General features: G+C 43.6%; 1 protein-coding gene across 1 annotated transcript in view; it reads right to left on the bottom strand.

The window, feature by feature from the left end:
* TFDP1 (transcription factor Dp-1) overlaps positions 1-17,165 on the bottom strand; it is a 117,290-nt gene that overhangs the window by 32,655 nt on the left and 67,470 nt on the right. Inside the window, exons 5-7 of the mRNA XM_029913259.1 lie at positions 14,560-14,681; positions 12,990-13,155; positions 12,645-12,811 (exon numbers count right to left, since the gene is read on the bottom strand). Coding sequence (XP_029769119.1) covers positions 12,645-12,811; positions 12,990-13,155; positions 14,560-14,681 — 455 coding nt within the window. The remainder of the gene's footprint in view (positions 1-12,644; positions 12,812-12,989; positions 13,156-14,559; positions 14,682-17,165) is intronic.

The following is a 17,165-nucleotide window of genomic DNA, read 5'->3' as shown; positions in this document are numbered from 1 at the left end:
GCTCTCCCCTGCAGGGGCAGGAGGCAGAAGCTTGGTCCTGCGGCAGCCAAGCTCCCCTCCTCCCCTGTTTCTTCCCAGAACGTGGTGCATTCCGGCCCCTCCTCCTCCCCCCTCTCCCTGTCGGCAATGGCCCTTGTGAGGGGGAGCGGAGCAGAGCCGAGTGGCAGCGTGCTCCCTGCTCCGTAGAGGAGGCAGAGAGAGGTAAGGACGGCCTTGGGGAAGGAGGTGGAACAGGGCATATCCCTCCCAGCCCCCTGCCATGAGCCGCTCAGGGCAGGGGGCTGGGAGCACCCCCACGAGCCGAGCACCCCAGACCTCTGCCCTACACCCCCCACACACCCTCCAACCTCTGCCCTGACCTCCCCCCAACACCCAGCCTTCTGCCCTGCACCTCCACCCCACACCCAGCCTTCTGCCCTGCACCTCCACACACACCCCAGCCCTCTGCCCTGACCTCGAGTCGCCCCGCTCAGCCCACTGCAGGCCTAGGTGAACAGAACCCCAGGCTGAAAGCGGGCTGAGCAGGCTGGCGGCGTAAGATCAGCATTTTAATTTAATTTTAAAGGAAGCTTCTTAAACATTTTGAAAACCTTGTTTACTTTACATACAACAATAGTTTAGTTATATAATAAAGACATAGAGAGAGATCTTCTAAAAAACGTTAACATGTATTACCGGCATGCGAAACCTTAAATTAAAGTGAATAAATGAAAACTCGGCACACCACTTCTGAAAGGTTGCCTACCCCTGGTATATACACTATAGATAATTTCAATAGTGCCTAGCAGTCAAGAGGATTTAGCTTAAGGCCCAGATTAAAGGTATTCAGGAGTTGCTGCACTCAGCATTGCAATGCCTGACTTAGAAGCCTAAATCTCATCTTCAAAAGGAACGTAGGCACTTACAAGCCACAATTCCATTGATGGGGATGAGGGCCTAAATGAGTAAGATGCTTTAGAAAATGGGGTTTAGGGTAAAATTTTCAGAAAAACCTATATCCACATATACAATACTTGGCCTGTTTTGGAAACATTTATTTCAAGGGTGAAGCTACACATTTTCCATTGATATAGGACAGTATTGTTTGTGCATTAGGCAGTGCAATTTTACAAGTTTATAAAAATCCACATTTATTATAAAAGGTACCTGGGTAAGTTCAGTTATAACTAAAATTACAACAGAATTCACGTGATAATCCCTATTTCCAAATATTCAAAACTTCCTGGAAAAGCTACTCTCCTGGGCTGAATTTTTCCATGGTTAGGCTCAGTCTAGAGGCGATTTTGTGTTTTGTTTGGAAGTTAAAAAAATGTCTTTACCCATTTCCACATTACACAACAACCAGAATACACACTTTTTCTCCAATTAAAAAGAAACAAATCATTTTTTCTTATGTAAGAATCAAATGTCTGAGAACTTGAAAGTTTGAAATTCAGATTGAGTCTTAATTTGTACAGAAAGAAGAACAGCAATAACTTTTGCTAATTTTGGCTGCTACAATACTAACTGTAGTACCAATTATGATGAGTATCCACATAGGAAGTCTTCAACATAAACTCTCTCTCCAGACAGATTTCAATACAGACAAATTGAAAATCTTTTGTTCCTATACATTTTATAAATTCTGCAGGAGAGAGTTTATAATCACCCCAAGAACAAATAGGAGGACTTTCACGTTCTTCTATGTCAGAAGTTATATACAAAGAGAGAGGTTACTCACCCTGTGCACTAACAGTAGTTTGAGATGTGTGTCCCTGTAGGTAGTGTCCTATCAAATTCACGGTCTATTTTGGTCAATTTCATGGCCACAGGATTTAAAAAATCGTAAATTTAATGATTTCAGCTATTTAAATCTGAAATTTTACGGTGTTGTAATTGTAGGGGTCCAGACCCATAAAGGAGTTGTGGGAGGTCGCAAGGTTATTGTAGGGGAGGTTGCAGTACTGCTACCCTTATTTCTGTGCTGCTGCTGGCAGCGGCGCTGCCTTCAGAGCTGGGCAGCTAGAGAGCAGCGGCTGAAGGCAGAGCCGACGCCAACAGTAGAGCAGAAGTAAGGATGGCATGGTATGGTGCTCCTCTTCAGAAGGCTACATCTTGGATTGGTCATTTACAGTAGCAGTGCCCGTTCAGCTTGCACATGCCCTCTTCTTGGCCTCATGACCTGCACTGAGATCATATGGAGCTGTGCAGGTGAACTGCACTCAGTTCCTTCTCGACTGCAAGGTCTCATAAAGGAAACCCCAAAGCAAAGATAGAGCACTCATAGGGACACACACTATCTTGAAGAATTACAGTTATTGCACAGGGTGAGTAACCTTTCCTTCTTCGAGCAGTGTTCCTATGGGTTCTCCACTTCAGGTGACTACCAAGCAGTATCCTCATGAAAAGGAGGGGGCTTTGGAGTCAAGTCCAATACTGAAATAATAGTGCAGAGTCAGACACAACATACAAAGCTGAATTACAGATTACTACAGTGTGCTTTCAAAAAAGTGTGTATAGAGGTTCAAGTTGCAGCTCTTCAGATCTCAGTGATGGAAACATTCTTGAGAAAAACTACTAAGGTAGAGACACACCTCACTGAATGGGCTAATGTCCTAAGAAGAGGTTGAATATCATTATACTGATAACAAGAAATGATGCATCCAGATATCCACCTAGAGCAGTGGTTCCCAAACTTTAACAGCCCGCGAACCCCTTTCTCTAAATTGTGAAATCTCGTGAACCCCCTTCTAAAAATGAATATTTCCAGGATTTTAAATTTAAATTTCCTCAGTGTGATGGATGCGCTTGCTTTGCTCTGCATAGCTCTTTGAAGTCCGGAACCTTTGGAGAAAGATAAAGTCTCAGGTCTGGTTCGGCATCAAGTCTGTTTCTGTATTTCGTTTTCAGATGTGCATACGAGGAAAACGCTTTCTCGCATAAGTATGTTGTTGAAAGTGGTAACAAAACTGCAGCAGCTTTTTCTGCCAGAAGGGGGTACTCGTTTCTTAAACTCAGCCAAAAGTTGATCAATGACAGATTTCTGAAACTCCTTCTCAGTTCGTAATCACAGGAGATCTCAATCAATTTCTCTTTTTCCTCAGTGTTCAATATCTGTGTTGAGAAAGTGGTATCATCAAAAGGGTTGCGAATCCAGTCATTATCGCCTGATATAGCTGGAAAGTAATCCCTGAATGTTGTGCAAAGTCCTTTTAGGTGTGCAGTTATATTGGTTTTAGTGCACTGATCCAACTGAAGTTTATGTTCTGCCAGGAAGTCATGAAGATTACTGAAACACTCAGTTTGATGTTTTCCAAACAACTTTCCCAGAACTGCAACTTCTTTATCATGGATTCAACTCGGTCTTGCACATTGAAAACTGTTATATTGAGACCTTGAAGAGATAAATTTAGGTCATTAATTCTTGAGAAAATATCTGCTAAATAAGCTAGGCTCTGGAGCCAGACATTATTTTCCATACAGCTGGCAAGGTGGAAAGGGTGGCTGTTGAAAAAAACTCGGATTTCCGTTCTAAGCTCAAACAAGCGCACCAGGATTTTGCCCCGTGAGCGCCATCTAACTTCAGTATGGGTCAACAGACAATCGTGTATACTACCCATTTCTTCACAAAGTATGTGAAATATTCTGGAATTTGTTGGCCGTAATTTTATGAAATTCACCATTTTCACTGCATTGTCCAGCACTTCCTTCAGTCCCTCAGGCATGTGTTTTGTTGCGAGGGCTTGTTTATGGATGCTGCAATGAGTCCAAGAGACTTTTGATGCAACCTTTTTTGTTCGAGCTACAAATCCAGTATACTTCCCCGTCATTGATGTGGCCCCATCAGTGCAAATGCCTAGGCAACGGGACCAATCTATTTCCTTTTCTTGAAAATATGCATTAGTCAGATTGAAGATATCTTCTCCAGTTGTACGTTCTTCCAGTGGTCGGCAAAACAACAAGTCTTCTTCAACCAGACCTTCATTCACATAACGTACAAACAGTAGCACAATAGCTAGATTAGCTACTTCAGTTGATTCATCCAACTGTATAGCATAATATGGACTATTTTTCACTCTCTGTACAATTGTGGTCTCTACGTTATTTGACATGTCATTAATTCTTCGTGACAACGTATTATTGGACAAAGGTACCATGTCAATCCTTTTTGCAGCCTTTTCTCCGAGCATGCAATGAACTACGTCTTTTATACATGGACCAATCAAGCTCTCTGCTATGGTATGGGCTTCTGATGCTTTAGCTACTCGGTAGCTCACGCGGTATGATGCTTCAAGTGCATTTTCATTATCAGTACTTGCTTTGGATATAAAACTGGTAATGTCACTTTTCCTCTCAGCTAATTTTCGCTTGAAAAAATCAATAGGCTTGTCGAGTTGTGCAGGATGCCTAGTTTCTAAATGGCGCCGAAGTAGAGAAGGTTTGAGGCTGCTGTTTGCTAGAACATCACCACAAATCACACACAGTGGTTTGGACATTCTTGATCACCAATGCATGTAACGCCATATTTTATATAATCATCATCATATTTTCTTTTCTTTGTAAGTGACTTTCCAGGACCATCATGATCATTAGACATACATTTTCCACAGTGTGGACTTGAGGAAACACTAGCTGATTCTTGCGTCTTTACACTTTCCTTTTTCAGCCACTTATCCATTGAACTTGTGTACAAAAGTGCTAATAAAAACAACACAGAGAGACTGCTAACAACCAACAAACTAGAAAATGAGAAGATTCACTCAAGTCTCACTGAAGCAAAACAGCACTCCAGAGAATGACAATTACAGAGGCACCTTAACACTGCTACACTGGCTACAACGTGCTTCCGGCTGGTTTGGCTCCCAAACAGCTTTTCTTCCGCCACAAAGTTTCTCCCTAGGAGGGTGTCCTGCGAGGGACAAATTAGCTTGGACCACCCCCCCACGTACAGCATTGCTCCTGCTAACTCTGCCCTCCATGCCAACTTCCCCTGTCTGACAAAGACAGGAGTCCGAGCTGCCACCTGCAGGTCTGGGGGTCTCAGCTGCCAACCTGCCCACCTGCTCAGGCTACTGGCCCCGCACCAGGGCCTGGGCTGCTGGATCCACACTCCCTGGGGCTCCTGCTGCTGGACCCCATTGATCACCCCGTCAACTGAGCTCCACTGAGCTTGTGCTGCAGGTCCCGCTGACCACTGGGGCTCGGGCTGCTGGCCCCAACTGCCCGGCCCTGCTCTCCCTGAGGCTCGGGGCTGCCAGCTCCGCCGGAGCGCTGGGGCTCAGGGCTGCCAGCTCTCCCGCTGACGGGGGGCAGGGCTCGGGCTGCCGGCCCCAACTGCCCGGCCCCGCTTTCCATGGGGCTCGGGCTGCCGGCTCCCCCGCTGACGGGGGCAGGGCTCGGGCTGCCAGCCCCAAGTGCCTGGCCCCGCCCTCCCTGGGGCTCGGGGTTGCCAGCCCCGCCGGAGCGCTGGGGCTTGGGGCTGCCGGCTCCCCCGGTGACAGGAGCAGGGCTCGGGCTTCCGGCCCCAACTGCCCAGCCCCGCTCTGAAGGGGCTCGGGGCTGCCGGCCCCCCCGCTGGCGGGGGGCAGGGCTTGGGCTGCCGGCCCCACCTGCCCGGCCCCGATCTCAAGGGGCTCGGGGCTGCCAGCCCCGCCGGAGCGCTGGGGCTCGGGGCTGCCGGCACCCCTGCTGACAGGGGTAGGGCGCGGGCTGCCGGCCCCAACTGCCCGGCCCCGCTCTGAAGGGGCTCGGGGCTGCCGGCTCCCCCGCTGACGGGGGCAGGGCTCGGTTTGCCGGCCCCAACTTCCCGGCCCCGCTCTCCCTGGGGCTCGGGGCTGCCAGCCCTGCCGGAGCGCTGGGGCTCGGCCTGCCAGCTCCCCCGCTGACGGGGGCAGGGCTTGGGCTTCCGGCCGCAAGTGCCTGGCCCCGCTCTCCCTGGGGCTCGGGCTGCCGGCTCCCCCGCTGACAGGGGCAGGGCTTGGGCTGCCAGCCCCAACTGCACGGCCCTGCTCTCCCTGGGGCTCTGGTTGTCTGCCCTGCAACCAGGTCCCACCTGCTGCCTCCAATGCCGGGGTCCTCTGGCCGCCATTAATGAATTTTTTCTTGCGAACCCCCTGAAACGTCCTGCGAACCCCCAGGGGTTCGCGAACCCCACTTTGGGAACCACTGACCTAGAGTCTTTGTCTGGAAACTGTAGATCCCTAACATCTGTCAGCAAATTGATACAAACAATCCAGGAAGTTTCCTAAATGATTTAGTTATGGCCATGTAAAAGACTAATGCTCTCTTACGCAATGCAGCGTCCCCCACAAGCCAGATATGGTTTGGGGAAGAAAACTGGGATATGAATAACCTGGTTAATATAGAATTCAGCTGACAACTTAGTTAAGAATTTTGGGTGTGGCTATAGCAAAAACTTATCTTTGTCAAATACAGCGAAGGCAGGGGTTGCCTGTAGGGACCCCTTATCTCTCCAACTCTTTGAGCAGACATAATGGCTACCAACAAGGCCATTTTCATAGATAAGTTCATTAGTGAGCAGAGAGGGAACCACTGAATCAAAGGGAGGTCTCAGGCACCTGAGCACTAAGGTCCCAAACTAGAGTAGGATGTTTGATTTGAGGGAAGAGTTTCCCCAGACTTTTTGCTCCCCCGATTACAGTGAGAATTGTCAACACTGAGAAACCTTCTGCCAAAGAATGGAAGAAGTCATGCTAGCTGCCAAGTGAACTCTAACAGAGCTCAGAGATAACCCCAAGTCCTTCAGTTCCAGAATGTAGACCAATAGCTAAGAAGATGGAAGGTGAAAGATGTCGCAGAACACGCCAATGGCTAAATATATTACACTTTTGCAGGTTGGTATTGTGTGTAGACTCCTTCCTGCTGTTTAACGTACCCTTTTTACCTGCAAAGAGCAGGTTGATTCTATCCCTATGAACCATCGATGAGCTATACTTTGAGGCAAAGAATGCAGAGGTTCGGATGAAGGACTCGACAAGCATCCAGAGAGAGGAGATGGGGAATGACTGGGAGACTAATTGCCTGATGATCTGCCAGCTGCATGAGATAAGGAAGCCATGTCTGTCTTGGCCACATTGGGACTATCAGTATGAACTTGGCCTTCTTCTGTCTTGTTCTCTACTTTCAATATTAGAAGCCCCGGGAGAAAAGCGAACAACAGTCACAGTGTCCAAAGCAGGAGAAAGGCATCCCCAGGGAGTGGCAACCCAATCCCTCTCTTGAACAGAACTGAGTGCACTTCTTGTTCATGGTAATGATGAAGAGGTCTCCCTACAGAAGACCCAAATCTAAAATAAGCAATTGAGAATCCAAGGGTCTAGCTCCAATTCATAATCCTGTGCAAAACTTCTGCTTAGAGAGTCTACTATGGTGTTCTGAATGCTAGAAAAGTACACTGCAAACACGTAGATATGATTGAGTATGCACCAATTCCATAGTCTTATAGCTTCAGAGTAAACGGAAGGCGATCTCGCTCCTCTTTACTCGTCAACATAAAACATGCAGGCCACATTGTCTGTCATGCTCTTGATGCACCTGACTCTAATCAATGGCATAAAATGGAGACAGGCATTTCTGACTGCTGAGTTCCAGCAAGCTAATGTGTAGGGTGGGCTTGTGGGGATGAGTATATAGCAATATAAGTATCTAGGTGTACTCCCTATCCCAAAAGAGATGCATCTGTTATTACAACAGTTGGAGGTGGCTAGGTAAAGAAAAATCCTGCACAGACATTGTAGGGGGTGGGAGTATCTTTCCACAAATCAAGGGAGTCCTTTATGAATTGTGGAACTGAGACCTGTTTGTCCAGACTGTTTGTTTGGAAAGTAGATGGTTGAGTCACTGTTGGAGGCATTGAAAATGCAATCTTGCATGGTTTACTATGAAGGTACATGCTGAGATATGCCCCAAATGTTGAAGGCAGTTCCTGGCTGATGTTTGCAGGCTGACCTACATTGTGGGAATAAGATTAGATAGTGTCATAAACCTGGGTATTGGAAGGTAGGCTTTGGCAGTTACTGTATCTGCGGATGCCCCTATGAATTCTAGTAATTACACAGGTTAAAGTAGACTACTGGATATTTAACTGAAGTCCTAGCTTGAGGAACAGTGCTATGGCCTTCTGAGTGGCTAACAAGGTCTCATCATAAGATCGACCCTTCAGCAGACAATCATCAAGATACCAAAATATTACTATTGCTTCTCTGCAGATAGGCATGACCATTGCCGGAACTTTTGAGAACACACTGGGAGCAGAGGAGAGACTGAATGGGAGAACCCTGTATTGAAAATATTCTTAGCCTAAGGCAAAGCGAAGAAATCTCCTATGGGAAGAATAGAACACTATATGGAAATAAATATCTTGTATGTCGAGGGCTGAAAACCCTTTGAATTTTTTTACCTTCAAAATTTGTTGAGGATCCTTAGATCTAGAATGGGTCTCAACCCTCCATTGCTTTTCGGGACCAGGAAGTACAGTAACTCCTCGCTTAATGTTGTAGTTATATTCCTGAAAAATGCTACTTTAAGTGAAACAATGTAAAGCGAATCCAATTTCCCCATAAGAATTAATGTAAATAGTGGGGGTTAGGTTCCAGGGAAATTTTTTTCTCCAGACAAAAGACTTACACACACACACACACACACAATTTTAACAAACAATTTAATACTGTACACAGCAATGATGACTGAGAAGCTTGGTTGAGGTGGGGGATTTCCCAGCGAATGCCTTGCTGCAAAATGAGGAACTAGCACTCGGCTGAGCCCTCAAAGGTTAACACACTGGTGTTAATGTAGTCTCACACTCTAAAAGGCAGCAGGAATGGAGGGAGGGGAGACAGCATGGCAGAGAGAGACAGAGACACACACTGTGTCTGTGTGAGAAAGAAAGAGAGAGAGAGAGAGATGCACATTGGCCCTTTAAGTACACTGATCCCACTCTAAGAACATTGCCTTTTTAAGTAAGTAGAGACAGCAGTTGCTGCCAGCAAGCTCCCTCTGTCCTGAGCCCTTTTGTGTGTCCTCCCGCCCCCCCCACCACCCCCCACTCTGTGGAGATGGGGTAAAGCAGCGAGGGGCAGGAGGACACATGCAGTTTCAAAAATTTCAATGAATAGAAGGTTGTTGGGGACACAATAGATCTGGACAAGGAGAAGAAGTCTGGAGATAAATGTGAAAAGGGAGGGACAGGCAGTAGAAACAAAATTGTAACTGTTTGAGCAGCATATTCCAGAAGTCTTGAGGTCTTTCTGAGTGTAGCCTTCATTGATTTGAGATCTACCATACCATTCTCTCACTAGAAGGGAAAACCTATAATGGCAGCAGGCTCTAAAAGAGACCCAGTTTGGGAATATTTTAATGAAGTTCCTCTACCTGTGGGTAAGACAGGCACGTGTGCAAAATGTAAACAGTGCAACAAAGAAATGCAAGGCCTGGTTGCCCGAATGAAACAACATCATGAGAAGTGTTCCTTCTCAGGAGGAAGTTGCTTTGATGATGATGATGATGATGAAAGGAACATGTCTGAACATCTTCAGGTTGGTAAACTTTTTTATTTCATACTTCTTTCTTAAAAGGATTGCCTGTCTTCCTTCTGGACTATTCTTGAATTCCCATGTTGGAGAAAAATACAGTACCATAGAGTAACAATTATCATTTTAGATGCAGTTGTGATAAAAAATAAATAGCCGAAATAAGCAGATCTTCCTTTTACAATTTCACCTTTCAAGTAGTACTGAGTGTCAGTGAATGCAATGAGTAATACTAAAGGAGCAGTATGGTAATAATAATTAAATAACTGCATTGACTTATTTTGTTTAGGAGAATCTATCCTCAACATACAGGATTCTGAAGACTATCCACCTTCAAGATCACTATCATTTTCTATAGTTTCAGAGTAATATGCCAATGATAGTGTTTCAGTCACATCATGTATATCACATAGCCACAGTATATCACCAGTAGCAAAAAGAAAAAAAATCTCCATCATCCAGAAACAACCATAGATAAGTTTGTGATAAGAACAAGCTGATTACAAAAAGAGGTAATTGATGAAAAAATTGCCCGGTTTGTTTATGCAACAAACTCACCTTTCCGTGTGATTGGGAAACCACACTTCATTAACATGGTTCAGTCATTAAGACCAGGATACAGTCCACACAACAGAGCAGATATCACAGGCAAATTCCTGGATAAAGTGTATGAAAGAGAAATTGAGCAGTGTGCAAAAGGTCTAAAGGGTAAAATTATTGACCTGAGTAATGATGGGTGGAGCAATGTCCACAATGATCCTGTTGTATGTGCTTGTGTGACAAGAGAAGAAAGGAATGTCTTCCTTACAGAAACAATTGATACATCAGGAAATGCACACACAGCAGAATACTTACAAGAAGTATCAGTAAAAGCTATAACAAACTGTGAAAAAAATTCAAATGTCTAGTACGCAGCTAGATCCCAGACAGTGCTGCAAATGTATCCAAGATGAGAAGAAATTATTTAGAAGAGAGTCCCAAGCTAATAACATACTGTTGCAGTGCTCATTTGATGCACCTCCTAGCCAAAGACTTCAGTGTTCCAGAAATAAAGGCTAATGTTATTGAAATTGCAAAATACTTCTATAACAACCACTTTGCAGCAGTTGCTCTGAAAAAAGTGGGAGGAACCAAGCTAACCCTCCCACAAGATGTGCGATGGAACTTAGTAATGGACTGTTTTGAGCACTATATCAAGAACTGGCCTAACCAGATGACCATTTGTGAACAAAATTGTGAAAAAAATAGATGGCACTATCACAGCCAAAATTCTCAACATTGGGCTTAAGAGAAATGTTGAACACACGCTGAGTACCCTGAAGCCTTGAACAAAATGCAGGGACATAGCTGTTTTATTGCTGACGCTGTTGAAATCTGGAAGGAATTGAGTGAGATCTTAAAAAGAGAAGTATGCAATGACAGAGTTAAATTACAAGCATTAAAAAAAATGAGTGGGACAAGCACTATCTCCAGGTCATTTTCTTGCAAATATTCTCAATACTTGGTACCAGGGTCAAACCTTAACTGCTGAAGAAGAGGGGCTGGCGATGACATGGACATCCAGCAATCATCCCTCCATAATGCCAACTATAATAAACTTCAGAGCTAAGGGTGAACCATTCAAGAAATATATGTTTGCCGATGATGTTTTAAAGAAAGTCACGCCAGTGAACTGGTGAAAGTCACGTAAGCACTTGGATTCAGAGACTGTTGAAGTGATAATCTCACTTTTAACAGCAGTAGCTTCTTCTGTCGATTTAGAAAGAATATTTTCTTCCTTTGGACTAATTCATTCCAAATTGAGAAATCGTTTGGGACCTGAAAAAGCAGGAAAGCTTGTTTTTCTTTTCCAGATTATGAACAAACAGGAAAATGAAGGTGAAGACGACTGAGTTAGCTGCAGAAGCCAATATTTTAAGGTTCTCATGTTGACCTGGCTGACAGTCGATTAAAATTTTTTTTGTTAATATTTCATTTAACTATTTTAGTTAAAACAATTTAAACAAAAACAAACCTGATTTTAAAAATGTGAATGTTTAACTAAATTCAAAAATTCATATTTGTGTTTTGTTAAAATATTATGTGGTAGTTGTTAAAGAAAAAATCCAGAAAACGTAACATTGTTGTTTTAATTAAATAAAACAATTTAAATGTCTGTCTGGTGATGTTCTCCTCCTAATACAGAATGACAAAAAAATCCTCCTAATATTAATGATTAGCCTCTGTTGAATTGGAGATCACCTCCCAATGACTTCATAAATATCTGCTTCAATTACCTTTGGTAAATGAAATAACCCAACAATCATTCATTTTCTGATATAGCTGTAAAACTAATCTGAAAAGTTTTCAAAATAAATCTCTTTAAAAATGGATAGTGTGTACCTTCTAAAAATGAAATCTACATATATCTCTGAGTTGTGAAGAATATGTATTAAGGTTATAACAACCAACAAGAATGCACTTTTATGTAGAAATCCATGATTAAATTGAGTCTTCCTGACTAGTGATTTAAATCAATTTGATTTAAATCAAATCCACCCTGATTGATAGCCTGCTTGGCGGTTGCCATAAAGGGAATATAGGGGAGTGGTGAGCTGATGCGGGGCTGCTGGACCACCCTGGTTCCAAGCCCCCACCAGCTAGCTCCAATGGGCTGCTCTTTCCGCAAGCAGCGGACAAAGCAGGCGGCTGCCAAACAATGTTATAAGGGAGAACTGCGCAATTTTGAATGAGCATGTTCTCTAACTGATCAGCAACGTGACAACGAAATGTTAAACGGGACGACATTAAGTGAGGAGTTACTGTACCTTAATAGAACCCCTTCCCTCTGTGCTGAACAGGAACTGGTTCTATAGTTCCTATGGTCAGAAGAAAGTCACCATCCTGCCTTAGCAGGTGCTTGTGAGGAGAGTCTCAAAGAGAGAAGGGAAGCGGGGATGGGGTAGAGGGAGGGAGGTAAAGTGGATTGAACATCCTGATATTGCGATCTCCAAGCCACACTTGTCCAAAGGGATTCAGACACCCAATGATTCTGTATTGCTAGCTCAGAAGACCATATTCAGGTAGGATTAGATAACATTAAAAATCGTTTAGATTTATCCAAACAAAAATACCAACTACTGAATTTCCCACATGTATACCTCTAAATTCTGACATTCCTGAGCCGAGTTAGTAGGTAGACCAATCCATTTGATTTCCTTCTTCTCCTTAGAGATAATGTTCATAGCCATAAGGACATTTAAGGCATCATAGACACGTCGTCTAATATTCTTCTGGTCATAAGCCTGCTGTAGACACAATGAATTAATCAAAAACATACCTGTGTCAAAAACGTTTGAAAATGTATTACAGTAGATGGGTAAACTCAGCTAGTATCTCAACTGTTTCATTTAGCATTAGGAAAAACAAAAAAGTTACATCTTTTCCCCACTCAAGTGGCATGTAACCCAGCAACATACTTACTGATTCATTTGGTGAAATGTGATTATCCGTGGTACTAAACTCTGCAACCAACTCATCCGCCACCTCATTGTATGAGGTGGTTCCTTTTCTCTGTACCTTCTCACAAACCTTCATAGAGAAGTGTCGCAAACCCTTGCCATTCTTCTCTCCTTTTTTGTTGCGCTTCCTAGAACAATACATTTTAAAGTAACCGATCAATATTCCAAAGTTTTCTGGTTTGCCAGATAAACACATATTGCTCTGAAATATAACCCTTACAATTTTTAATCAGCAAAGAGGGCATGATACTCCTAAAACAGGACAATCAAAGTTATTTGCCTGAATCATGGATTTGATTAAATTTACAACTAATTCTTGGTATTATCTTGAATATGAAACACATTGAGCTAAATTCATCCCTGCTGTAACTCTGCTAGTTTCAGTACCAGAGATGAATTTGGATGATTACATTTAGAAGATGTAAAAATTAGTGGTAAAGAAGTTTCTTCTGAAAAGGACAGTAAAGAAAAAACATTCCAATTAACATTAACATCTTCAAGTTGCGGGGGGGAGGGGGAAGGAAGGGCTAAAACTAGAAACCCTGAGAACTACAGGAGCTAAAATTTATTTTTCCTAGAGCATATATAATTTGACACTCAGGAAAGATAAAATAGTCAAGTATGTTAGACTCAAAATCTAATATTGTATTCAACATTACAGAATAACCAAAATATGGATTTGAATGGTCATGGAATACAGCTTTACTATGAACGCTTCAAACCTAGAGTAGATGCTTCCTACAGCACTTTCAGTATTATTGCATAAGCATTTAGAAGAATATGATAGTTAAGTTCTCAGCATACATTTCAAATGAAAAATTGTCTGGGTAACTAAGAAATATTTTGTTACAATAAAATGTAAATATGAAAGTCAGCAAATGGAATAGCTTTCAATTTCTGCATATATGGGTGCTTAAATACTTTAGGAACAATACAACTCCATAATCCCCTAATATAAATATTTCCTAGCCCAAAAAAACAACAGACACACCAATAAATGTTAACTTTAAAGCAACTATATTCATCAATGGGTCCTTCAAAACAATCTTGTGTGTAATAAACCCCCAAAGCAAGTTTATGTTAAATCTGGAAGTGACACTTTCTTCAAGTTGAGCTACGATCTTATTCTTCTCATTTAAAATTGTCTGCAGAATTATGCATATTTGGTTTGAAACAATATATTGCATTTATATTTTATCTGACAGTACAAGAGGATGAAAAATCTCAGTTGAATTCGCTTGTTCTTTTACGAGCCACTATCTTAGTGTAAATATGACAGCAGAACACTACGTGTCCGTTTGTTTCCTCAGAAATCTGACTTTTGCTACACTGAAGTGAAAAGGTGTTCTTATTATCTCTCTACTATAGGTATTAAACAAACTTAGATATCTCTTAAATTAAATCTAAGCTGAACCCCTCCTTCATATCAGCGTACTTACAGAGCACATCAATAGAAAAAAAAAAACACACTTTAGGACAAAATTTCCAAACAATTCTATTAAACCCTTGTAACTTAACAGAATTTTGCTCACCCAGCAGACCAAGGCGAAGAGTCTGCAGTCTGGTTCTGTGATACAAAGTGTGAATTGGGTGTATGTGGACTTCCTACCAGGATAGTATTTGGCGCTGAAGGTCTCTGAGGTGTACCAATAACCTACAGTTAAAACAAAATAATTTGGAATACAGTCAGAAGACTCCCACATTATTCAGATGCATTTCCCCCACCTTCCTGGAGCCATTTCTTTATTTCCACCTATCTCTACAAGATAAATAAAATACCATACTACTAAAAAAACCCTAGCAGTTGTACATGGGTTTTGTACATATTGGCCTAGACTACTGTATGTTCAGGTGACAAGTTTTTATTTTTCCTTCCTTTGATCAACCTCATTTGCTTTCTTGATTTATGATCAAAATTTGGCACAAACCTGACAAAAGTCAAAGCAAGCCTCAACAACTTAACACTAGTAAGTCAGCAAAATTTAAAGAGGAAAGGATAAACTAAGCTTATAATAGAAAACAAACAAAAAGGAACTCTAAACCACTAATTCCTCTGGTAAGTAGGCATAAAAAGTAGCGCCTACTGCAAAGAACAGCCACATCATCTCTTCTGATTCTCTCTCCTTCCTGCTACTGCATCAAAAACAAAACCAACATAGATAGCTTTGGACTTGGGTAAAAGTAAAAGTCACTCTTCCAGTCCGCTTCAGATCAATCAGGTTTACCATGAATAGAGCCAATTTTCGCAGTGTATATATGGAACCCTGTTTTCTCTACAGTTGTAGAACTGGATGATGCAGTAACCCTCACCTCTGCTGTAGGATTGTGTTTCACATCTAATCTTGCATAACAATATAACTTTCTAAAGCTTATAGTTATGAAGAAAAACCTCTAAAACAAACTGATACAGAATAGCCTTCCTGATTTTGCAGAAAAAAGTCTATTCATCTAAATTGCATCTACCTCCCCAAAAGAGGCATTAAATTGAACCTGAAAGCTAAAACCTCAAAACACCCCCCCACATATTTTTCTGGGCATCAAATGCCTCAGTATCCTTCTACCCAGCTACCTCAAGCTTCTTCCCCAGTCCAATTTCAATAGATTAGCGTCAATACAAAATTCTATAGCACAATGAAAATTGAAAGTTTAAGAGCAGCTGAAGATGAAACACATTCCAGATTTGAAATTCATATTCAATTCATTATTCAAATACACAATACAAGGAATACTTTAAAGACTATTATTTTGTTTCATATTTAATTTAATAAGCACCTCTTACGTTACTTGAAATCGGACCAGGACTTTCAACATGACACAGAATTAAGTGCTGATAAGCTGCAGAAGTCAGATGTTGCCACAGAATTTAGGTCCAGTGTGCCACAGTACAGGGCCCTAGCTATACTACTCCTGAGGGAATTCTGTGCCAAAAAAATAAAAATTCTCTGCACAATATTTTAAAATTCTTCAAATTTTATTGGTCAATAAATAAATGTGGTAGCTCCAGCATGGCAATGGGGAGCACAGGCCACTGGCAGCATGAAGGTGGGAGATCACCCTGCAGCCCTCAGCCCCTGGGACAGGGACTCAGCAGCAAGGCTGTACCCAACCCTGACACAGCGCAAGGGCTGGGCCTGCCCCAGAAACACCCCAGGGCCCTGCCCCTCTGTGCTAGACACACCAGGCGTGGGCAGGCAGGCTCAACCCAGCAGGATCTAAGTGTAGAGGGGCTTGGTGTGGGTGGATCCAGGTGTGGGATAAGAGTTCTGTGTGGGCAATCTGGGTGCGAGCGGCTCAGTGGGAGATCTGGATGCACAGGGTCTCATTGGGAGGTTCCAGGTGCAGGGGCAATGGGACTCTGCAGAGGGTCCAGGTGAAGATGGTTGGGGCTCAGCGGGGTGGTCCATATGAAGGGGAGGTGGGGCTCATCAGGGTGGAGGTTTGATGGGCCTGCTTAACGGGGGAGTTCCAACTGCAGCTGCTGCACAGGGGATGCTGCAAGCCAGACTCCTGCTCCCTCCCTCACCCCCAATTCCCCTATCCCCTTCTCTTTCCCATCCTATCCCCCTTCTCCACAGTCCCATCCTCTCCCCATCCCACCCCACCTTCCTTCCCCACTGCTTCTCCCCTCCCCCCCTTTACCCTGCCCCACTGCAGGCACTCACTGCTGTACAGAAAACAGGATGGCTCCGGGCTTACTGAAGGGGTGCACAACTAGCACAAGGACCCAGGAGGAGACATCCAGCTGTGGAGCAGAGCGGCACACTCTTTGAGCCGGGCAGCTCTGCATGTGCAGAAATGGGGGGAGGGGGACAGGAGAAGTGGCACATGAACGGATGTACGTCCGCCCCCTCCCAGCCGCCCCACGGTCTGCCTCTGTTTGGTGGACAATACTTCTCCCCCCACTATGCCCATAGGCATCCCCAGCCTCCTCCCCCACCTTCCCCAGCTTTCACAGAATCATAGAATATCAGGGTTGGAAGGGACCTCAGGAGGTCATCTAGTCCAACTCCCTGCTCAAAGCAGGACCAATCCCCAACTAAATCATCCCAGACAGGGCTTTGTCAAGCCTGACCTTAAAAACCTCTAAGGAAGGAGATTCCACCACTTTCCTAGGTAACCCATTCCAGTGATTCACCAC

This window comes from Terrapene carolina, unplaced genomic scaffold, assembly GCF_002925995.2.
Source record: "Terrapene carolina triunguis isolate 2854851 unplaced genomic scaffold, T_m_triunguis-2.0 Scaffold21, whole genome shotgun sequence".
NCBI classification, from domain to species: Eukaryota; Metazoa; Chordata; order Testudines; family Emydidae; genus Terrapene; species Terrapene triunguis.
The sequence above is the reverse complement of the archived record's forward strand: the minus strand, read 5'-3'. Positions and strand labels throughout refer to the sequence as shown.